This window comes from Cetorhinus maximus, chromosome 1 (assembly GCF_964194155.1).
Source record: "Cetorhinus maximus chromosome 1, sCetMax3.hap1.1, whole genome shotgun sequence".
Lineage (NCBI taxonomy): Eukaryota > Metazoa > Chordata > Chondrichthyes > Lamniformes > Cetorhinidae > Cetorhinus > Cetorhinus maximus.
In genome coordinates, this window is record NC_135879.1 from 1529565 (window position 1) to 1557537 (window position 27973).

Below are 27973 nucleotides of genomic sequence, written 5' to 3' on the forward strand. Positions count from 1 at the left end.
AGAGAGGGGCAGTGGGAGTAGTTTGGAATTGACAGGGCTATGGGGAGAGAGCGGTGCAGTGGGATTAGTTTGGGGATTGATACTGGGCTAGGGGGAGAGAGCGGGGCAGTGGGATTAGTTTGGGGATTGATACTGGGCTATGGGGAGAGAGCAGGGCAGTGGGATTAGTTTGGGATTGATACAGGGCTATGGGGAGAGAGTGGGGCAGTGGGATTAGTTTGGGGATTGATACAGGGCTATGGGGAGAGAGCAGGGCAGTGGGATTAGTTTGGGGATTGATACAGGGCTATGGGGAGAGAGTGGGGCAGTGGGATTAGTTTGGGGATTGATACAGGGCTATGGGGAGACAGCGGTGCAGTGGGATTAGTTTGGGGATTGATATAGGGCTATGGGGAGAGAGTGGGGCAGTGGGATTAGTTTCGGGATTGACACTGGGCTATGGGGAAGAGAGCGGGGCAGTGGGAGTAGTTTGGGATTGACACAGGGCTATGGGGAGAGAGTGGGGCAGTGGGATTAGTTTGGAATTGATACAGGGCAATGGGGAGAGTGCGGGGCAGGGGGATTAGTTTGGAATTGACAGGGCTATGGTGAGAGAGCGGGGCAGTGGGAGTAGTTTGGGATTGATACAGGGCTATGGGGAGAGAGCGGGGCAGTGGGATTATATTGGGATTGATACAGGGCTATGGGGAGAGAGTAGGGCAGTGGGAGTAGTTTGGAATTGACAGGGCTATGGGGAGAGCGCGGGGCAGTGGGATTAGTTTGGGGATTGACACTGGACTATGGGGAGAGAGCGGGGCAGTGGGAGTAGTTTGGGATTGACACAGGGCTATGGGGAGAGAGCGGGGCAGTGGGAGTAGCTTGAGGATTGATACAGGGCTATGGGGAGAGAGTGGGGCAGTGGGATTAGTTTGGAATTGATACAGGGCTATGGGGAGAGCGCGGGGCAGTGGGATTAGTTTGAGGATTGATACAGGGCTATGGGGAGAGAGCGGGGCAGTGGGAGTAGTTTAGAATTGGCACAGGGCTATGGGGAGAGCGGGGCAGTGGGAGTAGTTTAGAATTGGCACAGGGCTATGGGGAGAGAGCAGGGCTGTGGGAGTAGTTTGGAATTGACGGGGCTATGGGGAGAGAACGGTGCAGTGGGGTTAGTTTGGGATTGGTACAGGGCTATGGGGAGAGAGCGGGGCAGTGGGAGTAGTTTGGAATTGACGGGGCTATGGGGAGAGAACGGGGCAGTGGGAGTAGTTTGGAATTGCTTGGACAAAAATTATGCACAGACTAATGTGGCTAAATGTGCTGCTCTGTACTGTACACTTTGCTCATTCTACCAATGCTCTGGGTACCACTGGTGGGAAACTATACACATTGTACAAAACATATGATTGAATAGAAATATTACAGCCATTTATATTTTCAAAGGGATACAATATATAAATAACGATTGCTATTTTAACAGTGATATTAACTAGATAGAAAGATGCCACAATCAGATTCAGTTGTGTCTGCAACTGACATTTCAAGCCTCAAATTAATCAGTTGTTTCAAATTGGATTCCCTGAAGTGCAATATCTACTCGAATCAAAAACACGCGTATTATGCAGATCATTAGCCAGTGGTGCCTCTCCTGGCTCTACAATGGATAAAACGTACCTGATAAAGATCATTCCTCATGTTGATGATGTCTTGTCCGGGAAGGCTAATGATAACTTGTAAAAGATGTTGAGCTACCACAGGTTGGAGATGAATAATTGCAAGATGTAAAGCCCTGTAATTCAGAACAAAAGGCAGAGCAAAATCATTCAGTGTGGTGCTTTTTGTATTTTGAACGTTCTGGCTGCTACATCAGTATTCCTCGGTTGTGCGGGCAAAGAATTTAACTCTTTGGGCAACTCAGTTTTAAGCCTCAGTTCTACTTGTCTTTTCTCAATCTCTTTTTGATTTGATTGAACAATATTGATGTTAAAAACGTGGTCTTGAATTTTACAACACAGAAGGAGAAATGGTTTCACTCAGGGGCTTGTGAATCTTTGGATTTCTCTATCCCAGAGGTTTGTGGATGCTCCATTGTTGAATATATTTAAGGCTGGGATAGACAGGTGTTTGCTCTCTCAGGGAGTTCAGGGATATGGGAAGCAGGGGGAAAGTAGAATTGAGACGTAAGATCAGCCATGATCTTATTGAATGGTGGAGCAGGCTTGATGGGCCGAATGGTCTACTCCTGCTCCTATTTCTTATGATCTTTTCTCCTTCTATTCCTTTGCTATTTGTCTTTATCCAGCTGTCCCTCACATGGAATTACTGTCAGTTTTCCATCACCAGTGCCCAGTGTTTCTGCCATTCAAATCTGGCCTTCAGTACCAGAGAATGTTTCAGACAGATTTAATGAGTAAAACCACACAACAATATTCACAGAATCACAGTGCAGAAGAGGCCCTTCGGCCCATCGAGTCTGCACCGACACGTGAGAAACACCTGACCTACCTACCTAATCCCATTTACCAGCACTTGGCCCATTGCCTTGAATGTTATGATGTGCCAAGTGCTCATCCAGGTACCTTATAAAGGATGTGAGGCAACCCGCCTCTACCACCCTCCCAGGCAGTGCATTCCAGACCGTCACCACCCCCTGGGTAAAAACACTTTTCCTCACATTCCCCCTAAACCTCCTGCCCCTCACCTTGAACTTATGCCCCCTCGTGACTGACCCTTCAACTAAGGGGAACAGCTGCTCCCCATTCACCCTGTCTATGCCCCTCATAATCTTGTACACCTCGATCAGGTCACCCCTCAGTCTTCTCTGCTCCAACGAAAACAACCAAGTCTATCTAACCTCTCTTCATAACTTAAATGTTTCATCCCAGGCAACATCCTGGTGAATCTCCTCTGCACCCCCTCCAGTGCAATCACATCCTTCCTATAATGTGGCGACCAGAACTGCACACAGTACTCCAGCTGTGGCCTCACCAAGGTTCTATAGAACTCCAACATGACCTCCCTACTTTTGTAATCCATGCCTCGATTGATAAAGGCAAGTGTCCCATATGCCTTTTTCACCACTCCACTAACATGCCCCTCCGCCTTCAGAGATCTATGGACACACACGCCAAGGTCCCTTTGTTCCTCAGAACTTCCTAGTGCCATGCCGTTCATTGAATCCTTCCTTGTCAAATTACTCCTTCCAAAGTGTATCACCTCACACTTTTCAGGGTTAAATTCCATCTGCCACTTATCTGCCCATTTGACCATCCCATCTATATCTTCCTGTTGCCCAAGACACTCAACCTCACTGTTAACCACCCGGCCAATCTTTGTGTCATCTGCAAACTTACTAATCCTACCCCCCACATAGTCATCTATGTCGTTTATATAAATGGCAAATAATAGGGGACCCAGCACAGATCCCTGTGGTACGCCACTGGACACTGACTTCCATTCACTAAAGCATCCTTCTGTCATCACCCTCTGTCTCCTACAACTAAGCCAATTTTGAATCCACCTTATCAAATTACCCTGTACCTCATGTGCCTTTGCCTTCTTTATAAGTCTCCCATGTGGGACCTTGTCAGAGGCTTTGCTGAAATCCATATAAACTACATCAACTGCACTACCCTCATCTACACACCTGGTCACCTCCTCAAAAAATTCAATCAAATTTGTTAGGCATGACCTCCCTCTGACAAAGCCATGCTGACTATCCCTGATCAAAACTTGCCTCTCCAAGTGGAGATAGATTCTCTCCTTCAGAACTTACTCCAATAGTTTCCCTACCACTGACGTGAGACTCACTGGCCTGTATTTCCCTGGCTTATCTCTACAACCCTTCTTAAATAGCGGAACCACATTAGCTGTTCTCCAGTACTCTGGCACCTCCCCCATGGCCAGAGAGGAATTAAAAATTTGGGTCAGAGCCCCTGCGAACTCCTCCCTTGCCTCCCTCAGCAGTCTGGGACACAAATCATCCGGACCTGGAGATTTGTCCACTTTTAAGCCTTCCAACACCTCCAATACCTTGTCACTTCCTATATCAATTTGCTTAAGAACCTCGCAGTCTCTCTCCCCGAGTTCGATACCTTCATCCTCATTCTCTTGGGTGAAGATGGACGTGAAGTATTCATTCAACACTCTAGAGATGTCATCTGGCTCCACCCATAGATTACCCCCTCCTTGGTCCCTTATGGGCTCTACTCTTTCCCTGGTTATCCTCTTCCCATTGATATACTTATAGAATATCTTGGGATTTTCCCTACTTTTACCAGCCAGAGCTTTCTCATATCCCCTCTTTGCTCTCCTAATTGCTTTCTTAAGCTCCACCCTGCACTGTCTGTACTCCACTAATGCCTCTGCTGATTTGCTTCCCTTGTACTGCTAAAAGCCTCTCTTTTCCTTCTCATCGTAACCTGAATATCTCTGGTCATCCATGGTTCTCTAGGCTTGTTACTCCTTCCTATCACCCTAGAGGGAACATGTTGAGTCTGTACCCTCCCCATTTCCATTTTGAACACCCCCCACTGTTCCTCTGTAGATTTCCCCACAAGTAACAGTTCCCAGTCTACCTTGGCCAGATCCTGCCTTATTTTACTAAAATCCACTCTCCCCCAATCCAAAACATTTTTTTGCAGCTTGTCTATTTCTTTGTCCATAACAAACTTAAACTGTACCATGTTGTGGTCACTATCATTAAAATACTCACCCACCACCACCTCAGCCACCTGTCCGGCTTCATTCCCCAGAATTAGGTCCAGCAATGCACCGTCCCTTGTTGGACCCTCTACATATTGACCTAAAAAGTTCTCCTGTACACATTTCAAGAAATCCACTCCATCCAAGTCCTTAACGCTATGTCTATCCCAATTAATGTTGGGAAAGTTGAAATCGCCTAATATAATTACCCTATTGTTATTGTTTTTACACACCTCCGCAAATTGTGCACATATTTGCTCCTCAGTTTCCCGCTGACTATCTGGGGGTCTATATAACGTGGTTGCCCCTTTTTTATTCCTAAGCTCTACCCACAAAGCTTCATTCGATGCCCCCTCCAAGATATCATCTCTCCTTACTGCAGTAACTGACTCCTTAACTAATAATGCAACGCCTCCTCCTCTTTTACCCCCTCCCCTGTCTCGCCTGAAGATTCTATATCCTGGAATATTGAGCTGCCAATCCTGCCCCTCCCTCATCCACGTCTCAGTGATGGCTACTATATCACAATTCCACGTGTCAATCCTCACCCTTAACTCATCCATTTTACCTGTAATACTCCTGGCATTAAAGTAGAGGCCATCCAGCCTTGCCTTACTCCCTTGAAGTTTATTGCAGCTGTACTCCCTCTGACTTGATTGTTTTACTGTATTATGACGTGTCCCTATTCTGCTAACATTATGTCCCCTCCCCCTGCCTCACCATCAAAGCCTTGCACTTTGCAACTTTAATAAACCCTCTTTCACTTTCCACAGTGTTTCCTGGTTCAGGCCACTTGCTGACACACTAACAGTTGCTATTGTGGCCAAGAGCCTCTGTTTTCTCACCAAGCTTCACCCAGATTTCAAAGACAACTGTCCTATTAATCATCTGGTCACTGAAAGGAGATTTGAACACCAAGGTTGCCCATGGAAAAAGTGTTAAGTGTGATATGCTGTGATGCAGGAAATCTGTGCACCTTTCTCAAATTTTAATTCACTTATCATTCCTACGGGAGATGGAGTTAATAACACTAACTCATGGAAAAAACTGACTTTGAAAATGGTCTAATGATGTAATATTTGAGGTTTATATTTGTAACTACTTGAGAACTTGATTGAGTGAAGGTAACTAATATAAGTGTAATTTTAACCCTGACCCAGCTCCCCTTCATTCTCCACTGTGGGTTTTGGGGGTTAACATGGGGCCTGGGCAGGTTCAAGTTCTGCTATGGACACTTGAGCCCAGAAGCAAGGCTGACACTCTCAGTGCCAGTACTAATGGAGTGCTGCCCTGTCAGAGGTGACGTCTTTCAAGTGAAACGTGAAACCAAGGGCCAACTTGACCTCTCAAGTGGCCATAAAGATCCTGTGGCACTATTTTGAAGATTAGCTTCTCCTAGTGTCCTGCTGAGATTTTTCCCTCAACAAAAACAGATTATCTGACCATTATCTCATTACTCTATGTGGGATCTTGCTTTGTGCAAATTGGCTGCCACGTTTCCTACATTACAACAGTGACTACACTTAAAAAGTATTTCATTGGCTGTAAAGTGCTTGGGGATGTCTTGAATTTGCAAATTGTGCCCGTGTGAAGTGTAAATACCAGTATTGACTGGCTGAGCCGAATGGCCTGCATCTGTGCTGTAAAATCCTACATGATAATAACTGGAACCAACCAGATGGACTTCAAATGCCCTCTACCTACAGTGAGCTACATCACTAATGACACTTTTGAACAACTTACGTATCTCCATTCTGGTCTTGAACTGCAGTAAGGTGGCACTGAACAGCCAGCAGCATCTTGGCATCACCAGTTGTTGAATAGTCCAGGAGGGCATTCGCGTGTCTCTCAGCAAGGGACAGGGCTTTCTCCAGGAAATATCGGTCTAAAAACAGTCACCACACAAATCAGTCACTCTGTTACTTTCAGTATCAGTGAAGCATTGCAATGTGCAAATATTTTACACTCAACATTGTGGTTTTGAGTTTCTCTCCCTCAGTAGGGGAGTCATTAACCAGAAAGGCTTCCAGTCAAAATACAACAACAAAAACAATCTCTAAAGACAGGAAAAGTGGCACTCCAGCATTGCGCTTTTATAAAAATAAAATACTGCAGTTGCTGGAAATCCGAAATAAAAACAGAAAATGCTGGAAATACTCAGCTGATCAGGCAGCGTCCAGTTCAATCTCTGGTCAATGGTAACCCCCATGATGTTGATGGTGGGGGATTCAGCAATGATAATGCTGTTGAATGTCAAGGGGAGATGGTTAGATTCCCTCTTGCTTCTTTAGCTAAATTCAATCTTATGGAACACATTTAATACAAGCTACTCCAACCAAAAACATTTGATGAAAAAGCAGCTCTTTTCACTACAGTCACTCAAACACAATCGACTTACTTGCTTCTTGAAGTTCTTCACCTATTTCTGTTGGATCTGCAGCATCTGAGTTACTTGGGAACTCTGTGGATTCAGATGTGGGCTGGGAAGTTGACTGGTTACTGGATATAGAATTCCCAGCAGTTACCATATTACCATCATGATGTTCATTCGGGTAACTAGCAGCTGCAACAGAACCAAAGTATTCCTTAGTGGAGTTAACCCACCGATTGCTGCTTTTCTGAAGAACAGAAACAAGATTTTGTTTGCGGGAACGTGAAGAGTTAAGAGAAAGTCTGCAACCCACGGAATTCTTCAGTCCCTCAACATCAGAAACAAAACCAAATAGTTTTCTTTGGGGATTAGAATTCCTGTCCAGGTAACCCTGCAACAATTATGGGTCGGATTGACCCAGTGGGACACAGCGGGAAGGTAGAGGCATGGATTTCAAGTTATACAGCACAAAAGAGGCCATTCAACCCATCATGCCTGTGCCAGCTCTTTGAAAGAGCTATCCAATTAGTCCCGCTCGCACTGCCCTTCTCCCTTAGTCTTGCAAATGTTCCCTTTTCAAGTATTCATCCAATTTCCTTTTGGAAGTTATTATTGAATCTGCTTCCATCGCCCTTCTAGGCAGCCCCTTCCAGATCTTAAAAACTCACTGCCTAAAAAAGTCTCTTCACCTCATCCTTTGATTTTTCTGTCAATCACCCTAAATCTGTTCTCTCTGATTTCTGACCCATCTGCCACTAGAAACAATTTCGCCTTATTTGTTATATTCAAACTCCATGTAGACGTGAAGACCCCTGTTAATAACTCTCCTTAACCTTCTCTGCTCTAAAGGGAACAATCTCAGTTTCTCCACGTAACTGAATCTCCTATATCCCTCTCCAAGGCCTTGACATCCTTAAGTGTGGTGCCCAGAATTGGACACAAGACTCCAGCTGAGGGTGAACCCGTGATTTATAAAGATTTACCATAACCCCTTTACCATAGCTCTTATGCACTGTCTCTATTAATAAAAATCCATTTGGGACCCTTGGCTTTATCAGGCTTCTCAACCTGACCTGCCACCTTCCAGATTTCTCTGTACTTGCACCTATTTACAAGTGCATCTATTCGTTCAGTTTGGTTGGCTAAACACCAACAATACCCCTGCCCCTGCACACATTTGGATGAGTCTGCAAAGCTTTCTCAGCCAATCAGTGCCTGAGCTCCTGAACTTGGGTAAGTAGGTCAATCCCACAGTGGGTAATCAGGGTAACCAGTAAACCAAAATTTCACATTTGCAGATCTCCCTGTAGCTTGGAGACACAAACAGTGTAAGTGTTGTCAAGCCCATCAGACACTTGGCCAGAATTAGGCAATTTGGGGGCCAGGGGTTGATGGAGCACACAACTCCCCAATTCATAACCCCATACTGCTCGCTGAATATTAACCAGAAACTCTAAAATGCCTAGTTTGTTTATTACTGAATTCAGTGCTGCAGTTTTACCATGTTTCATTCCAGTACTGGAGTTTGTAGTTCCTGGGGTATATGCGTAACTTCCATAGTTGGAAAATCCTTGATACCCAAAGTAATTGGAACCTGGAAGAAACAGAAAACAATGAGCTTCAAACACAGAGTAAACATTCACAAGTGCAGCCCGTTACATTGAGAGGATAAAGACAGTCCTGTATTTACTGTGATACAACAAAATCAGGGCCTTTGCAGCAACCTCCAACTTTCATCTACACAACACTAGCTATTTCAATCTTTTGTCAAACTGTAATACCAGGAAAAAGGGTGAGAAATATCCAGAAAACAGCGACTTGAAATTTATTTCGCTTCTCTTCACTTGGTTCAACTGGAAGCACACAGTCCTACTGCTTCAGACACCTGGATTCTTTACCAACAGTTACCCACTGATCGAAATTACCGGAACAGCAATCTTCCCAAACCACATTATAAAAAGGAGAGAGAGGGAATAGAGAGCATGCAAAAAAGATTTACAAGGACAATATCAGAATGACATAGGTTTACATATCAGAAAAGGAGTGACAGGCTGGAGCTCTTTTCTCTTGTCAAAAGGCTGAGGGGTGACCTAATCGATGTCTTTAAAATTCTGAAAGGTTTTGATCGAGTGGATACAGAGAGAATGTTTCCTCTTGTGGGGAAGAGCAGAACTAGAGGCCGTCAATATAAGATAGTCCCCAAGAAATCCGATCGGGAATTCAGAAGAAACTTCTTTACCCAGAGAGAGGTGTGAATGTGGAACTCACTACCACAGGGAGTGGTTGAAGTAAATAGTGTAGATACAGTTAAGAGGAGACTAGACAAGAATATGAGGGAGAAGGGAATACAGGGTCATGATGGTACATTTCCTAGAAATACTAGGGAACCAAGGGTCTAGTGAGGAGGAATTGAAGGAAATTAGTATTAATAAAACAATAGTGCTGGAGAATTAAGTGGGACTGAAAGCCGATAAATCCCCAGGGCCCGATAATCTACATCCCAGGGTACAAAAGGAGGTGGCCATGGAAATAGTCGATGCGTTGGCAGTCATCTTCCAAAATTCTATGAATTCTGGAACATTCCCAGCAGATAGTGGGGTTACATTTGCCACCCTCCAATTTAATAGAGGGAGGGAGGGAGGGAGAAATCAGCGAATTACAGGCCGGTTAGCCTAACATCAGTAGTATGGAAAATGCTAGAGTCTGTTATAAAGGATGTGATAACAGGACATTTAGAAAATATCGATGGATTAGACAAAGTCAGCATGGATTTATGAAGGGAAATCATGTTTGACAAACCTGAAGTTTTTTGTGGACGTAACTAGCAGAATAGATACGGGAGAACCAGTGGATGTGGTGTATTTGGATTTTCAGAAAGCTTTTGATAAAGTCCCACATAAGAGGTTAGTGTGTAAAATTAAAGCACATGGGATTGGGGGTAATATATTGGTAAGGATTGAGAATTGGTTAGCAGACAGGAAACAGAGTGGGAATAAATGGGTCTTTTTCAGAGTGGCAGGTGGTGACTAGTGGGGCACCGCAGGGATCAGTGCTTGGGCCCCAGCTAATCACAAAATATACCAATGATTTGGCTGAGGGAGCCAAATGTAATATTTCCAAGTTTGTTGCCGACACAAAACTAGGTGGGAACTTGAGTTGTGAGGGGCGTGTTAAGAGGCTTTAAGACGATATAGACAAGTGAGTGGCAGATACATGACAGATGCAGTATTACATGGATAAGTGTGATGTTATCCACTATGATAGGAGAAACAGAATGGCAGAGTATTATTTAAATGTTGATGTACAAAGGGACCTGGGTGTCCTCGTACACAGATCACTGAAAGCAAGCATGCAGGTGCAGCAAGCAGTTAATGCGGCAAATGGTAAGTTGGCCTTCATTGCGAGAGGACTTGAGTACCAGAGCAAGGATGTCTTACTGCAGCTATACATGGCCTTGGTGAGACCACACCTGGAGTATTGTGTGTAGTTTTGGTCTCCTTACCTAAGAATGGATATACTTGCCATAGAGGGAGTGCAGCAAAGGTTTACCAGACTGATTCCTGGGACGGCAGGATTGTTGTATGGGGAGAGGTTGGGCCAACTAGGCCCTGTATTCACTGGAGTTTAGAAGAATGAGAGGGGATCTCATTGAAACATATAAAATTCTGACAGGGCTGGACAGACTGGATGCAGGGGTGATGTTTCCCCTGGTTGGAGGGTCTAGAACATGGGGTCACAGTCTCAGGATACGGGGTAGAGCATTTAGGACTGAGATGAGGAGAAACTTCTTCACTCAGAGGGTGGTGAACCTGTGGAATTCTCTACCACAGGAGGCTGTAGAGGCCAAGCCACTGAATATATTTAAGAAGGAAACAGATAAGATTTCTAGACGCCATAGGCATCAAGCGGTCTGGGGAGTTCATGGGAGTATGTCGTTGAGATAGATGATCAGCCATGATCATAATGAATGGCGGAGCAGGCTCGAAGGGGCGAATGACCTACTCCTGCTCTTATCTTCTATGTTTCTATTTAGATGAGGAAAGATGGGAGGAGGCTCGAATGGAGCATAAACTCCAGCATGGACTGGTTGGGCTGAATGGCCTGTTTCTGTGCTGTATATCCTATGTAATCCTATGAGCCACAATTAATAAAATATTAAATAGGAGGAACTTATGACATTTCACTCCTGGTCCAACGCATTATTCTACAGGAATTTGACTCGACAGACCCATGTATTTCAGATCATTACAATGGATAGATTGCAACTCATGGGCACTATACACCTGAAATCTCAAAATGTGCTTCCAGAAGCCACTAACCCCAGAAACTGCCTACCAGAGATTAATACAAGACAGTGAAACCCCAATTCATGCTAAACTCTGAGGCACAATTTACTGCTGCAACAGTCAGGCGGGGCTGTAATGAAAGTCAACATTTGAGTGCACTTTCCTCTGGTAAATCGCATTATACTCACACCCGCCTGCACCATTCCCTCCGCCATAAACTCCACCTCCACCTGAACCTGCTCCACCTCCAAAATGGTCGGAGAAATTCGGCAAAAGTTTCAGTCGCTTCCTTTGTACTTCCTCTTTATCTGGGGAGAGCAGGGAATAAACACATCAGATAGAAACGTCGGATAATAAGACGCCCGATATTAACTGGCTTTCAACCTGAAATACAATGATGATTGAAAGTTTTAAGATTATATATGTTGTGGAAGAGTTTTGTTGCACGTTTGGAACATGACAAAACCAAGTTCTGGACAATGGCTTCTGACTGAGTTAACACTTGCATAGTCTCTTAATACATAGAACAACTATAAAAACAAAAAACTGCGGATGCTGGAAATCCAAAACAAAAACAGAAATACCTGGGAAAACTCAGCAGGTCTGGCAGCATCAGCGGAGAGGAACAAAGTTGACGTTTCGAGTCGAAACATCGTTTGAGGACTCGAAACGTCAACTTTGTTCTTCTCCGCCGATGCTGCCAGACCTGCTGAGTTTTTCCAGGTATTTCTGTTTTTGACATAGAACAACTACTTGCATTTACATAGTGTCATTAGTGCAATTAAACATGCCAAGGTGCTTCACGGGAGCGATTATGAAACAACATTTGATACTGAGCTACATAAGGAGATATTAGTACATGTGAATAAAAGCTTGATGAAGGAGACAGGTTTTAAAGGAATGTCTTAAAGGAAGAGAGAGGCAGAGGGATTTAGAGAGAGAATTCCAGAGCTCAGAGTCCAGGCAGCTGAAGACACGGCCGCTAATGATTAAAATCAGAGATGTTCAAGAAGTCAGAACTGGAAATGTGCAGAGATCTCGGAAGGTTTTGGGGCTGGGGGAGATTACAAAGATGGAGTGGGGGGGGGCATTGGTGAGACCCTGGAGAGGATTAAAAAAAACAGAATCAGCCACCAGGCTTCCAAAGTGAAGCGTTCTCGTTTTGACCTTTTCTTTCTCAAAAATGATGACAATAATTCAAACTAAATCTATGACTTTGAACAAAATTGACACAAGAAAAGGGAAATCTAGAACATGAGGTCAGAGTCTCAGGATAAGAGGCTGATTATTTAGGACTGAATTTAGGAGAAATCCCATCTCTGAAAGGTTTGTGAAGGTTTGGAATTCTCGATTCCAGGGAGCTGTGGATGCTCAGTGTAAATTCAAGGCCGAGGTCGATTAAATTTGTGGGCACTAAGAGATATGGGGATCGTGCAGAAAGGTGGATTTGAGGTTGAAAATCAGCCATGATCTCATTGAATGGAGGAACGGTTAAGAGGACAAAACAGCCTCTCTCAACTCCCATTTCTTATCTCCTTAATGAGGAGAGTTGACTATAAATTGATGCAAAAGATTTTTCATTACCTTTAATCAGTGGGTAGTATGTGAATGGCTTTGGTTCACTTGTTTCATTATCAGATTTTCTACGAAGCTGCACAAAGACAGATGCAGGTTTGGAAATGTCCACGTCCCGGTATTTTGGCGTTCTAAACACGATAGCAAACTGAGGGGGAAGACTGTGTTATTAAGTTGTCCTTTCAAATTTGTGACATTTATTGATGATCAGACATGAAATAGTATCATTCCATTATTAAATTACTTATTGCGAGCAGGCAGTGAAAGCTGTGAGTGACCATCGCTCGATTGAAGACAGTCATCCCCAAAATGTCTCATTACCAGCATCATCCTGCTCTGGACATGACTATTCATTTGACAGACAAGTATTGTATTTCTTTTCACAAACTCAAGAAGCAGCATCTCATTTTCTGGGCAGGACTTTATATCCTTCTGCACTCGAACACTGAGTTCAACAATTTCAGATAATTGCCACTGTTTCTATTTTTACCCCCAGACAGCAGGTCCACCTCCTCTCGACCAGTCATTTGTTTCCTTCCTGGTCCCATTAACATTCCCTTTGGCCTTACCTTAGCATTCCTTTTATCAGTTAATCTCTGCTCCTAACACGTATCTTCCCTTTGGTTCTTTCCATCCTTTCTCAGTCTCTGTATTTGCTTAAAACCTGTTGCATCCCTAACTTGTCCAATTCTGGTGAAAGGTCAGTGACCTGAAACGTTAACTCAGTTTCTCTCTCCACAGATGCTGCCTGACCTGCTGAATATTTCCAGCATTTTCTGTTTTTATTTCAGATTTCTAGAATCAGCAGTACATTTTGCTTTTTCTGTGGAAAAAGTGTTAAATCCAAATTAATAATTTCGTTTTAGTGTTGACAGGGACACAGGAGCAGGAGTAGGCCATTCAGCCCATCAAGCCTGCTTCACCATTCAATACGATCATGGCTGATCATCCACTTCAATGTTCTTTTTCCCCACACTATCCCCATATCCTTTTACATCATTGGTATTTAGAAACCTGTCAACCTCTGTTTTGAACATACTCAATGACTGAGCTTCCATGGCCCTCTGGGGTAGCGAATTCCAAAGATTCTCAACCCTCTGAGTAAAGAAATTTCTCCTCATCTCGGTCCTAAGTGGCTTCCCCCTTATTTTGAAATTGTGTCCCCTGGTTTTAGACTCCCCAACCAGGGGAAACATCTTACCTGCACCTACCCTGTCTATCCCTTTAAGTATTTTTTAGGTTTCAATGAGATCACCTCTCATTCTTCGAAACTCTAGAAAATACAGTCCCACCGTCCCCAGGAATGTACAGGGAGCCCCTGCCTCGAGCCCTTCCATTATCACTCTAACCTCAGCATTTACTCAGCTTCAGGCAGACTTCAACTGATAAACTCAATACGTGCAGAGCGAGAATCAAGGACCAGCTGCATTTAATGAATGAAGAACGTGTAATGTCCAATTTAATAAAGGCTGATTTTCTCTACATGAAGTACAGGATTCAACAACATTCAGCAGTTCAACACAGCCCAAATGCAGCAGAGACCCAGTGCCCAGTATAGCACAAATCAGCCCCAATGCAGCATCCAGGTCAGGCACAGCACAGATCGACACTGACGCAGCACCAATGCAGCATCCAGGTCCGCAGCACCAATGCAGCATCAGGCTACAAATACACTTTAGGTCAGACTCCAACAGGCACTGGAACTGCTGATTCACACATCCTTGTCTCAGCAGCAGAACTGTAGACCCAGCTTCTCATGGGTCAAAATCTAGATTAATTGAACCAGTTTTGGAGTGTAATTGCCTGGAGCTAGCTCACAGACTCTGCATACCTGGCTTTTGATATAATTGAGTATCTAAACATTGCCAGAGTGGTTTAAAAAGGAACATTCGCACTACACGAGAAAATGATCATTCCCAGCAAGAGAGAATCTAACCATCTCCCCGTGACATTCAATGGCATTACCATCACTGGATCCCCCACTAACAACATCCTGGGGGTTATCATTGACCAGAAACTGAACTGGACGAGCCATATAAATACTGTGGCTACAAGAACAGGTCAGAGGCTGGGAATCCTGCAGCGAGAAACTCCCTTCCAACAACACTCAAAAATCTCAACATCATCCAGGACAAAGCAGCCCACTTGATCGGCACCCCATTCACCATCTTAAACATTCACTCTCTCCACCACCGATGCACAGTGTGCACCATCTACAAGATGCACTGCAGCAATTCAACAAGGCTCCTTCGACAGCACCTTCCAAACCCATGACTTCTACCCCCCTAGAAGGACAAGGGCAGCAGACACATGGGAACACCACCACCTGAAAGTTCCTCTCCAAGTCACTCAGCATCCTGGCTTGGAAATATATCAGCCGTTCCTTCAATGTCGCTGGGTCAAAATCCTGGAACTCCCTCCCTAACAGCACTGGTGGGTGTACCTACAACACATGGACTGCAGCGGCTCAAGAAGGCAGCTCACCCCCACCTTCTCAAGGGCAATTAGGGATGGGCAATAAATTCTGGCCCAGCCCAAGTGAAGCCCACGTAAAAGAATAAAAAAAAGCAGAAAGTCATCAGGAGTAAAGGGAAAGCGACACAAAGAGATTATTCTGCCACCGACCTGCCGATGAACATCTGTTGGACCAAAGTCCCCAAACGCTTCCCAGATTCCACCATTTTCATCCTCTTCATAGAATCGAACCTGGATATCATCTGACAAAGAGAGAATGCTCATCATATAGTGCAACATGAACCACATGGTGAAAGGAAAACTACCAAGCTTACACCTTATCAAAGTTATAGGAAGGATGGAGAGGTGTGGTATCAGTTTTCAGAATGGCTGATAATTCTGTTTAGAAATACAGAATGTTGTTAAAACGTGTCCAAATCGTCCACCAAATCAGCCACCACAATAAAATGGGCGACATTTCAAATGTAACGATATTGGTTGCTAAACATTTTTAGGCCTAAGAGCATGACATAAAAACAGCTCATTTTTAAAATTCTGGATACAGCAAACGGAGGCCATGCTATGCACAAATTTAGTCTTAAAGCAAAAGTTTTGACAAGTACCAATAATATTTATCCCAAATCTTATCCCTCTCTGAAATTGTCTCATCCCAGTTCTGAAGTTGCTGTGTAAAATCAGTATCAGGGCCTGAGGGGGAGGATGGAGTCTCGGTTTGCTCAATATGGGCGCCTGTTTGAGATAAGGAACTCAGTGTAAATGGAGCTCAAACAAAGAGCATCCATCATTCAAATTGTAGTATAAAGTCTGAAATGGGACTGAAGGGTGCAGACCAGGCACTTGGCTTTGGAGAATAAGTGTCAACTATCAGGCATAGAATCATGCTAGAACTTTACAAATCACTAGTTTGGTCTCAGCTGGAAAATTGTGGACAATTCTGGGGAGGTTTAGCAGGAATGAGAGACTTCAATTCTGGGGAGGGAGTGGAAAGGTTCAGACCATTCTCCTGGAACAAAGAAGGTTAAGAGGTGACCAAGCAGAGATTTTCAAGATGTTGAGATGTTTTGATAGACTGGATCAAGATAAATGTTTTCCTCTGGAGAGTGGGTCAATGACTGGGAGTCACGGATTCAAAATTATTGAAAAAAGATTTAGGGAGAGATGAGGAGAATTGTTTTCACTCAGACTTGTTGGGATCCGGAACACTCGACCCGAAAAGATGGTGAAAGTTGATTCCACAAATCATTTCAAAAGGGAGTTGGAGAAGTAGGTAAGGATGAGGAACTTACATGGTTACGGACAAAAAGTGGTGTTGTGGGACTAAGCATGACAGCTCTTTAAAGAGCCAGCACAGGCACAATGGACCAAATGTCCTCCCTGTGCTGTCAGTTCCCATGGTTCTATGATGTTTAGATGGAATTACTCCTTTCAATCACACTGAAAAGGAACATCAGCTGCAAACTGAAGATACTGGTCTCAAAAACAAAAATGGCCAATGTTCATGTCAGTAATATTAGTGGCAGTGAAAGTGTTCACTTCGTATTGTGACTGATCTCTACTGTCAATTCAGTCACATTTACACCACTAACAATCCCAGATTTATTTCATCATATTTTTTTTCAAGTATCAACAATATACATTTAACTTCACACTATTTCTTTGTAAAAAATCACCTCTAATAGAAGTAACGTCTTCCCAAGATTTGTACTGGTACAGGTAAAACCGTAACTTGTCACAAAAATATAACATTTGCAAATGTCGGACAAGATGCAGTTAATGTAGCTTGTCAAATTCCCCTGATGTTGCCACTGGGGGAAATCCTGACGGTAATCACTTACAAACACTTCCTCAAACCTTCCAGCCTCTCTCACACTAACCAATCATTAGCAATAGAGAAGAAGCGACTTAACTGAACATATAAGACCCTGAGGGGTCTTGACAGGCTGGATGTGGAGAGGCTATTTGGAAAATTGCCCAGGTATGTCCTGTGCACAAAAAGCAGGACAAATCCAACCTGGCCAATTACTGCCCCATCAGTCTACTCTCCATCATCAGTAAAGTGATGGAAGGGGCCATCAACAGTGCTATCAAGCAGCACTTGCTTAGCAATAACTTGCTTATTGACACCCAGTTTGGGTTCCGCTAGGGCCACTCAGCTCCTGACCTCAGGTTCAAACATGGACAAAAGAGCTGAACTCCTGAGATGAGGTGAGAGTGACTGCCCTTGACATGAAGGCAGCATTTGACCGAGTGTGGCATCAAGGAGCCCTAGCAAAACTGGAGTCAATGGGAATCAGGGCAAAAACTCTCCGCTGGTTGGAGTCATACCTAGCACAAAGGAAAATGGTTGTGATTGTTGGAGGTCAGTCATCTCAGCTCCAGGACATCATTGCAGGAGTTCCTCAGGGTTGTGTCCTCGGCCCAACCATCTTCAGCTGCTTCATCAATGACCTTCCTTCCATCATTAGGTCAGAAGTGGGGATGTTCGCTGATGTTTGCACAACGTTCAGCACCATTCGCGAGTCATCAGATACTGAAGCAGTCCATGTCCAAATGCAGCAAGACCTGGACAATATCCAGGCTTGAGCTGACAAGTGGCAAGTAACATTTGCGCCACGCAAGTGTCAAGCAATGATCATCTCCAACAAGTGAGAATCTAGCCATCACCACTTGATATTCAATGGCATTACCATCACTGAATCCCCCACTATCAACATCCTGGAGGTTACCATTGACCAGAAACTGAACTGGACTAGCCATATAAATACTGTGGCTACAAGAGCAGGTTAGAGGCTAGGAATCATATGATGATTAACTCACCTCCTGACTCCCCAAAGCCTGTCCACCATCTACAAGGCACAAGTCAGAAGTGTGATGGAATACTCTCCACTTGCCTGGGTGAGTGCAGCTCCAACAACACTCAAGGAGCTTGACACCATCCAGGACCAAGCAGCCCATTCGATTGGCACCCCACCCACCTCTTAAAACATTCACTCCCTCCACCACCAACGCACAGTAGCAGCAGTGTGTACCATCTACAAGACGCACCGCAGAACCTCACCAAGCCTCCTTAGACAGCACCTTCCAAACCCACGACCACTACCATCTAGAAGGACAAGGGCAGCAGATAGATGGGAACACCACCACCTGGAAGTTCACCTCCAAGTCACTCACCATCCTGACTTGGAACTATATCGCCGTTCCTTCACTGTCGCTGGGTCAAAATCCTGGAACTCCCTTCCTAACAGCACTATGGGTGTACCTATGGCACATGGACTGCATCAATTCAAGAAGGCAGCTCACCACCACTTTCTCAAGGGCAATTAGGGATGGGCAAGAATTAGGGAATTCAAGAAATGCTGGTCTAGCCAGTGAAAGAATAAATATTAAAAGAATTGCATTTGTATAGCACCTTCACTGGGGTAGTAGATAAAATTTGACACTAAGCCACATAGGGAGAGGTTTAAACAGGTGGCCCAAACTTGGATAAAGAGGCAGGTTTTAAGGAATACCTTAAAGGAGAAAGGGGTGGAGAGATTTAGGAAGGAATTCCAGGACTTAGGGCCAAGGCAGTTGAAGGCCCACTCTCTAATGTTGGAGTGATTAAAGCAGGGATGCTCAAGATATCGGAATTGGAGGAGCGCAGAGATCTCAGAGATTTGAGATACGAGATAGAGAGCAGTGAGGCCATGGAGGGATCTGAAAATAAGGATGTGAATTTTAAAACTGAGGCGTTGCTGGACCAGAAGCCAATGTAGGTCAGCGAGCACAAAGGGAACAGGACTTGGTGTGAGTAAGGATACGGGAAGCAGAACTTTGGATGAGCTGAAGTTTACAGAGGGTGGAGGATGGGAATCTCGGCACGAGAGAGTTGGAATTGCCCCAAAAGCCGCTCACTAGAAGTGAAGATCAGTTTATCCTGGAGTATTAAAATCAGGGTTTAATCAGGCATGCCTTTCTTTTAAACCGATACAAGTCATTTGAACTCTACATTAAGGAAGACAGCTAGACTGGGGAAATACCTATTCATAATGGAGAGTTAATGAAAGTTTCATAAGGCCATATGGCAGAGAATTGGGGTATATCCACACACAGACACAGAGATACAGGTGCATACAGGCAGAGACACACAGGCAGAGACACACAGGCAGAGACACACAGGCAGAGACACACAGGCAGAGACACACGGACGGGTGGATGCGGACGGGCAGACACGGGCAGGTAGATGGAGACAGACGTGCGCACAGACACACACAGAGTCAGTAATTATAACAGGATCAAAGCCAGGCTCAATAAGCAGTGAGCATCATGAGTAAATATTGGATATTTTACATCGAGATATAACTGTAGCACTTCCTGAATAATGTTACCTTTCTGGACTTTATCACAGAGCAAGTAAACTTCATCTCCTCCAATCACACATCCAGCAGTCTTATCCATTCTGACAATCCTCAAATTTGATGCATTTGGTGCCTCTGTAACATTGAAAATAAAAGTTCAGCACCCCTTGTGATAATGGAAAGAGAATGCAAAGAACAAAATTCACACTTTTTGTTGCTGGTGTGAAGGCGGATCAAATGCTCCTGGCTCTTTAAAATACATCTCTCGTCATCACGGAGTCATTCTGTGCTGTCGACTAATGCAATTTCAAACAGAACAGACTCTAATTTTATAGCACCCGTCACATCCTCAGGACATCCCAAGGTACTTTACGGCCAAAGTAGAACTTCTTGAACTGTAGTCGCTGTTGTAATGTAGGAAATGCAGCAGTCAATTTATACACAGCAAGATCCCACAAACAGCAATGTGATAATGATCAGATCATCTGCTTTAGTGACATTTGCTGAGGATTAAATATTGGCCAGGAGAATGAGTTATGTGAGATCTTTTATTCCACTGGAGAAGCAGACAGGGCCTCGGTGTAATGCCTCATCTGAAAGACGATACCTCTGGCAGTGCTGCGCTCCCTCACTCCCCCACTGGAGGGACAGCCTAGCTTTTGTATTCAAGTCTCTGGAATGGAGTTTGAACCAACCACCTCCTGCCTCAAGAGGTGAGCATCCTACCCAATGAGCCATGGCTGATCTCACTGAGGTGACAATTTAAAGGACTGGGAGTGACCCCAATGTTGATATTGGAGTGTACAGCATGTCCAGCAGTCAGCATGTCATAGAATTGAATTATTGAATGGTTAGAACTCTCTCTCTCTCTCCCTGCAGAAGACAACAGATGGAGAAGTTGCTCAGCGCAACAATATTGTTGACTTGGTTCATTTCACTCATGGATATCGCCGTTATTAACCAACTTTCCAGAGTTGATTTGGAATTGCCATCCTTTCTCTATTATCCTTCCCTTCCTCATTCACTCATTTCATTCCTTTATTCTCTCAATTTCCCTCTCTTCAGTATCCCTCAGCATTTCCTTTCTCAATTTCACATTCCCTTTCACCCCGTCTCTCTCACACTGCTCCTCCCTCTCAAAATCGGGTAGATTTACAGATAATTACTCTTCCTCCTAAATGGTCTCTGTAAAACTCTCTAACGATAACTTAAGTTGGGGAAGGCTTTTGGAATGTCAGTAACGTGCAGTAAATTTCCGACCATCATCATCAAAACATGAGAAAGTCAACTTGCTGGGGTTTTTGGTTTTGATGAACTCAGTGCGAGTTTGAGTTACTGACCCTTCCACTCTGAACAGACATAAATTTGAAAGTCTCATTTATCAAAGGCTGTCTCCCATTTTTCAAACAGATGCATTCAATCTGCATTTGCTATTGTTTGGACTTTGTTCTGTTCCACTCTCCCCTCCTTCAAAATAGCACATTCAGATCAAGCACATTTAACACACATTCTTCTCCATTACAAAGGTGTTTACTTAACATTAACATTTGGGTCTCTGCAGGCAACTGGGAAATACAGATGGGAAAAGTTTTAATGAAACTGGCCCATCAGGAAACTGACGAGATCGGGAATGCTACTAGTTTCACATCACACACGATTTTACTCTCGATGGAAGTCAATGGAGAGCTTAGGAACAGGAATAGGCCATTTGGCCCATCGAGCCTGCTCCACCATTCACATCATGGCTGATCATCCATCTCGATGCCATTTTTTCCCCACTATCCCCATATCCCTTTATGCCATTAGTATCCAGAAATCTATCAGTTTCTGTCTTGAACATACTCGGTGGCTGAGTTTCCACAACCCTCTGGGGTAGAGAATTCCAAAGATTCACTACGCTCAGTGAAGAAACTCCTTCTCACCTCAGTCTCAGAATAAGGGGCAGGCCATTTAAGACTGTGTCCCCTGGTTCTAGACTCACTAGCCAGGGGAAACATCCTATCCACATCCACCCTCTCTCACCCTGTAAGAATTATGTAAGTTTCAATGGGATCACCTCAAAACTCTAATTATGAAGCAGAATGCGTTTCACCCGATTTCGAGACATTCACACTGCATGAGACATGTATAAATTATTCTATAAAGTCTGTTTCATTATAAAACACATTGATTTGAGAAAGAACACCAACTTTATTTTTCTGAAATTAATTTATGATCAGTATTATTGTTTGTGCCAGCAACTTCCATTCAAAATACGTATGGTGGTTTGGTCAGAATCATGCAAAGGTTGCCCATTTTCTTGTGGTTGATCAGGCCCTGTAGTCTGATTTACAGGCTGGACTGCACCAATTTGCCAAGCTTACAGTTCTACAAACATTACCACCAGCACTTCCAGTGATGGCTTGAACATAAACCATTGTTCCTTCATCGTCACTGGGTCAAAATCCTGCAATTCCCTCCCTAACAGCACTATGGGAGCACCATCGCTACACAGACTGCAGCGACTTAAGGGCAGGACTCCCCACCACCTTCTCAGGGCAACTGTGAATGCATAATAAATGCTGGCCTTACCACGTCATTCACACCCAGAGAGCACTGCAGCAACAGAAAAGCTCCACACGGCTATCAAGTTACAGCATAAAAACATAAGGAGCAGGAGCAGGAGGAGGCCATTCAGCCCTTCGAGCTTGTTCTGCCATTTAATAACTTCATGCTTTACCTACATCAACTTTACCTTCACAGGCCATCCCCATACCCTTAATTTCTTTAGCATCCAAAAACCTTATAGATTGTTAAAAATATTTGAGACAGCAATGGAACAGCCACACTTCTCTGTGGGGAGAGAATTCCAAACATTCACAATCCTTTGAGTGAAGAAATTTCTCCTCATCTCAGATCAAAATGACCGGGCTCATATTCTACCAAGACTATGGTCTCATATCCTAGATTCCATGGGAAACATCCTCCCAGCATCTACTCTGTCAAGCCTTTTAAGAATTTTTTATATTTCAATTAGATTACTTCTCATTCTTTGAAATTCCACAAACATAGACCTGGTCACTGAATCTCTCCTCATAGGACAATGTCCTCATCCCAGGAACCAGCCTCATGAACCTTTGTTACAACTCCTCTAAGGCACGTATATCCCCACCCCCCATAGGTAAGGGGGCCAAAGCTATACACGGTACTCCAGGTGTGGTCTCACCAAGACCCTATATCACTGTTGTATCACGCCTTTGCTCTTATACTCCAACTCCTTTGTAATAAAGGCTAACATATCATTCGCTTCCCTAATTGAGACCCTTGTTAAAATGTCAATTTACCAATCAAAAACCAAATACTCTGTGATATGAAAGACAAAGAAAACAGACTTAAAATAAAAGGATGATCAAACAGGTGAAACTTTTACAACATTCTGGTTTACTGCCAACATGGGGATTTACAAAGTCTGTGCTTACTGCTGTCGTAGATTGGGTCGGAAATAACAGGTTCCAGTTTCCGTGTAAATTGACAGCTGCTGTCTGGAAGAAGTGCTGTAAACATGAGGCGCACAACACTGAGGTCCATTTCTTTTGCCTGTTGTATTGACGCCTGGTGGATTAAATCCTTTTCGTGCTCTGCAAACAGGTATCACAATCCTGCATCATTACCATTCTCACAAAGCAAATTAACAGCAGCAGCAACTGATATTTATATAGCTCCCTTAACTTCGCAAAATGTCTCCAAGGCATCACACATACTTCAATCAAAATCTGACACTGAGCCACATGGGGCAATATCAGGCAGCTGACCAAATGCTTGGCCCAAGACGTCGGTTTTAAGGACTGTCTTAAAAAGTAGAGAGGAGGAGAGGTTCAGGGAGGGAATTCCAGAGCGGAGGGTCCAGAGCAGCTGAAGACATGACCATCAATAAGTGATGCACCAAGGCCAGAACTGGAGGAGCGCAGAAATCTGAGGGTTGTGAGGTTGGAGGAGATTCCAGAGGTAGGGAGGGGATGAGGTATGGAGGTTATTGTGCCCATGTCAGCTCTCTGAAAAAGCTTTCCAATTAATTTCACTCCACCTGCTCTTTCCCCAAAGACCTGAAAACTTTCCCTTTTCATGTATTTATCCAATTTTCTTTTGAAAGTTATTATTGAATCGGTTTCCACCTTCCATTCAAGCAGCAGGTCCCAGATCACAACAACTCGCTGTGTGAAGATAATTCTCATCTTATCTCACTGGTTTTTTTGTCAATTATCTTAAAAATCTTCTACAACATTTTCAATTTTTACATTTATCTTTAAGGACTAACAGCCCTTGTTAGACCATTTTCCTACTGTCTCCAAGAGAATCTTTATCAAAATATTAAAGCAAATGGGAAATCGTACATGTTAATTGTAAATAGTATGAAACTGACCTGTGAGTTCCCTTTGACCATAATTCTCGCTGTGTCGATGGTTTAATTCTGGGTGAATTACAACCCCATTATTATAACCCATCACATAAGCCTGAGTCATTCTTTGCTCGAGTGTGCTGGCAACATTCTTCTTCGTTACATGAAGGATACCAAGGTTTGGAAATCTGAAGAAACAACAAACACCATAATTGACGAGCAATGTCATATCTATGTAACAAGATTGTTTAGTCCACAGATTCCTGGCACATGCCCCAAGCCCAGCAGCAATTCTGAGAATCCCAAGTTCAAGTTCCCCAGAGAGTCCATGCCCCTCTGAACAGCCTTTGTTTGTTTTTGTATGGTGCTATAAATTTCAAAGAGTGGCATTCGTGTGTACACACAGGCCTCCAGAATGCATAGGAGATAAAGTGAGATGGAGTACATGGTCACTGAGAGCAGACCAATGGCCTTTTCCAGTCTTGTACTGCCCTAGTGACATGTCATTGATAAACAAGCTCAATGCTCACTCAATTATCTCAGAGTCGAGCAGGAACTTCTCCCAGTTCACCTTATAATTAGATGTGGGGTTTTTGCCTTCCCTGGGGATTTGGGGAGCTGGTATATGAAGCAGCTGCCTAACACACTCAGCGAGCATTGATGGCCTGATGATAAAAACTTGGCAAGTCAAACTAGTTAATGTAAAGAAAAAGCTTTCAAAGTCTAATAACATGATGACATTCATTGAAAGAGATGGTTCTAAAAGTCAGATTAATTTTAAAAAGCATTCTGAAGGAGAGGCTGTAACTTACGTTGAAACCATTTCCTTTGGCCCCACTTGAACTAAACATATTCCTTTCTCACATTGTTTACCAACAAGACTGTGGGCATGGAGATGTACAGTATCTCTGCCAAAGGTCACCAGCTGAACAACGATCTTTGCTTGTCCAACGTAGTTGCATATCTAAACAGAATAAACAACAACATTATTGATAAACTAAAACATCTCCGCACAATTTGAGGTCCGTCTATTATCATCCCTTCTGGAACATTAACTTAACTCGCTCCCACTCAGTTCATAAATAAATGCCCTTGAAAGCTTTTTAATTGCCTAGGTAGTGTCTCAAATCCGACTGTCCAAAAACCAGAAATGTTCGAAAACTGGACATTTTTACAATGTGCCATGCGTCAACTTAATTGAGTAAAATTTTAAAAAATGACTTACCCGGACAATTCGGCTAGGCGCTGCATTGGCACGATGGTGGCATTGGACTAGTTAACCCCTTCACTGCTTGTGTGCAGGTCTATTCCTGTGCTGAGCGACCCTTAACCCCACCCAATCTGGTTTGGCCCAAACCACCCGACCCAAAATCGGGCACAGCCTCAGACCCGCGGTTGCTGGTTTTGAGACACTGTCCCTGTATTCCATTCCAGCAATATTTCCCCAAATTGATTCTTCACAATCCTCAGTCCGTGCTCTCTTGGCCTGATAGCAAAATCTCGCAGGAATCCATTAAGTCAAGGAGATCTCCCTCTCTCAAGCCATGAGATGAAGAATGTATGTGGGGATGATGGTGAACACTTGTTCCTAACTTGCATCAGACATATCTCGAAGATCGAGTATTAGTTTTGCTTCATATATCATTGGATTTTTTTTTTTAAAATGAAAAACTATTTTAAAAAATTTTATGTCTTGATAAACGTCTTATCTGATCATCATTACCACTGAGCTCCCCAAGAACGCTTTGGGGGAATGAAATACTTTAATTATTCTCAAGTTAATATTCTTCAACAATAAACTTTACAACTTGGCCCTCTTGCTGTAGAGGATCACATATGGCATTGTGGGTGTCGATGAGAATTCGGTGCTAATTTTTTGGTCATTATGGATTTTGAGCAGTTTTGTTTTCAAATCGGAGATCTGGTTTCAAATCTAGACCACAGATCAGTGCAATGAAAATTTTCAGTCTAGAGACTTGAACACATAACCTAGGTTGACACCACCAGTGTGCTAATGAGGGAGCGCTGCACTGTCAGAGGGTCAGCACTGATGGAGCGCTGCACTGTCGGAGGTTCAGCACTGAGGGAGCGCTGCACTGTCGGAGGGTCAGCACTGAGGGAGCGCTGCACTGTCGGAGGGTCAGCACTGAGGGAGCGCTGCACTGTCGGAGGGTCAGCACTGAGGGAGCGCTGCACTGTCGGAGGGTCAGCACTGAGGGAGCGCTGCACTGTCGGAGGGTCAGCACTGAGGGAGCGCTGCACTGTCGGAGGGTCAGCACTGAGGGAGCGCTGCACTGTCGGAGGGTCAGCACTGAGGGAGCGCTGCACTGTCGGAGGGTCAGCACTGAGGGAGCGCTGCACTGTCGGAGGGTCAGCACTGAGGGAGCGCTGCACTGTCGGAGGGTCAGCACTGAGGGAGCGCTGCACTGTCGGAGGGTCAGCACTGAGGGAGCGCTGCACTGTCGGAGGGTCAGCACTGAGGGAGCGCTGCACTGTCGGAGGGTCAGCACTGAGGGAGCGCTGCACTGTCGGAGGGTCAGCACTGAGGGAGCGCTGCACTGTCGGAGGGTCAGCACTGAGGGAGCGCTGCACTGTCGGAGGGTCAGCACTGAGGGAGCGCTGCACTGTCGGAGGGTCAGCACTGAGGGAGCGCTGCACTGTCGGAGGGTCAGCACTGAGGGAGCGCTGCACTGTCGGAGGGTCAGCACTGAGGGAGTGCTGCACTGCCAGAGGGTCAGTAGTGATGAGGTACTGCCCTGTTGGAGGGGCAACCCTTCAGATAAGACAATAAACGAAAGTCACATCTGCTCTCTCAGGTGTATGTAAAAGATCCCATGGCACTATTCCAAAGAGCAGGGAAGTTATTTCTGGTGTCCTGGGCAAATATTTATCTCTTATCACATGTCATTAAAGACACATTGTCTTATTATCACACTGCTGCTTGTGGGAGCTTGCTGTGCAGATATTGGCTGCTGCGTTTCCTACATTTCAACAGTAACTACACTTGAAGCAGTCCTTCATTGGTTGGAAAGCACTTTGGGATGTCACGCAGTCATGAAAGGGGCTATGGAAATGCAAGTCTTCCATTGTTTTTGGGCGGTGTTTATGTGGGAAATTTGGCTGTTCTCATCCAAGTTCCTAATGCACTTGGAAATTAGCTGCAACTCCACAAGTCTCACTAAATTAACAGTCTAACTTCCCAAGGGCAAGATTCCTGCAGGGATGGGACCAGCAGGCCTGGTGCAGTGAGATCAGAGTGTAAGGTTGTTGTTCAAAACTCTGACACTCAAAGTGCAGAAATCGTTGCCCATTTTCTACTTCCATTATCTTAATGGACACGAAAAGCAGTTACAAAATAGTGGACCGTCTTTTCTAGATTATGAAAGGGTGCTCAATGATTCAGCAGCTTGTCTGATGATGCGTGAAATGAATGGTGGTCAGTTTCACAACCAGTTAACAAGTTGGTTAATTTTGTTCTGACCAATGTTCAGTGAAAACTCAACCAAGGCAACTCACACCGTTTGCAAACCCTGGTTTCTGACCATCATTCGCTAACCTCCAAGATAACCAGGATGACCTTACAAGGCTCACTAAAGGCAACCTGCATTTATATAGCACCTTTAACAATGACCCTCAACTCCAATCTCAAGGGCAGTTAATGCTGGCCTGGCCAGTGATGCCCACATCCCATGGATGAATAAAAAAGAGAAATATCCCAAAGCTCTTCATAGCAACATTATCAAACAAAATTTGACACTGAGATATGCAAGGAGACTTGGTCAAAGAGATAGGGGAGAGAGAGAGAGAGACAAAGAATGGTGGAGAGGTTTAGGGAGGGAATTCCAGAGCTAAGAGTCCCAGGCAGCTGAAACAC

General features: G+C 44.3%; 1 protein-coding gene across 2 annotated transcripts in view; it reads right to left on the bottom strand.

The window, feature by feature from the left end:
- Window positions 1–27973, bottom strand: part of nfkb1 (nuclear factor of kappa light polypeptide gene enhancer in B-cells 1) — a 97498-nt gene that overhangs the window by 21803 nt on the left and 47722 nt on the right. For both annotated transcript variants that reach the window (XM_078564647.1, XM_078564730.1), the window contains exons 6-16: window positions 24912–25063; window positions 24124–24287; window positions 23183–23341; window positions 19755–19859; window positions 15538–15629; window positions 12922–13060; window positions 11526–11645; window positions 8553–8645; window positions 7079–7243; window positions 6424–6565; window positions 1651–1765 (exon numbers count right to left, since the gene is read on the bottom strand). In XM_078564647.1, coding sequence (XP_078420773.1) covers window positions 1651–1765; window positions 6424–6565; window positions 7079–7243; window positions 8553–8645; window positions 11526–11645; window positions 12922–13060; window positions 15538–15629; window positions 19755–19859; window positions 23183–23341; window positions 24124–24287; window positions 24912–25063 — 1446 coding nt within the window. The remainder of the gene's footprint in view (window positions 1–1650; window positions 1766–6423; window positions 6566–7078; window positions 7244–8552; window positions 8646–11525; window positions 11646–12921; window positions 13061–15537; window positions 15630–19754; window positions 19860–23182; window positions 23342–24123; window positions 24288–24911; window positions 25064–27973) is intronic.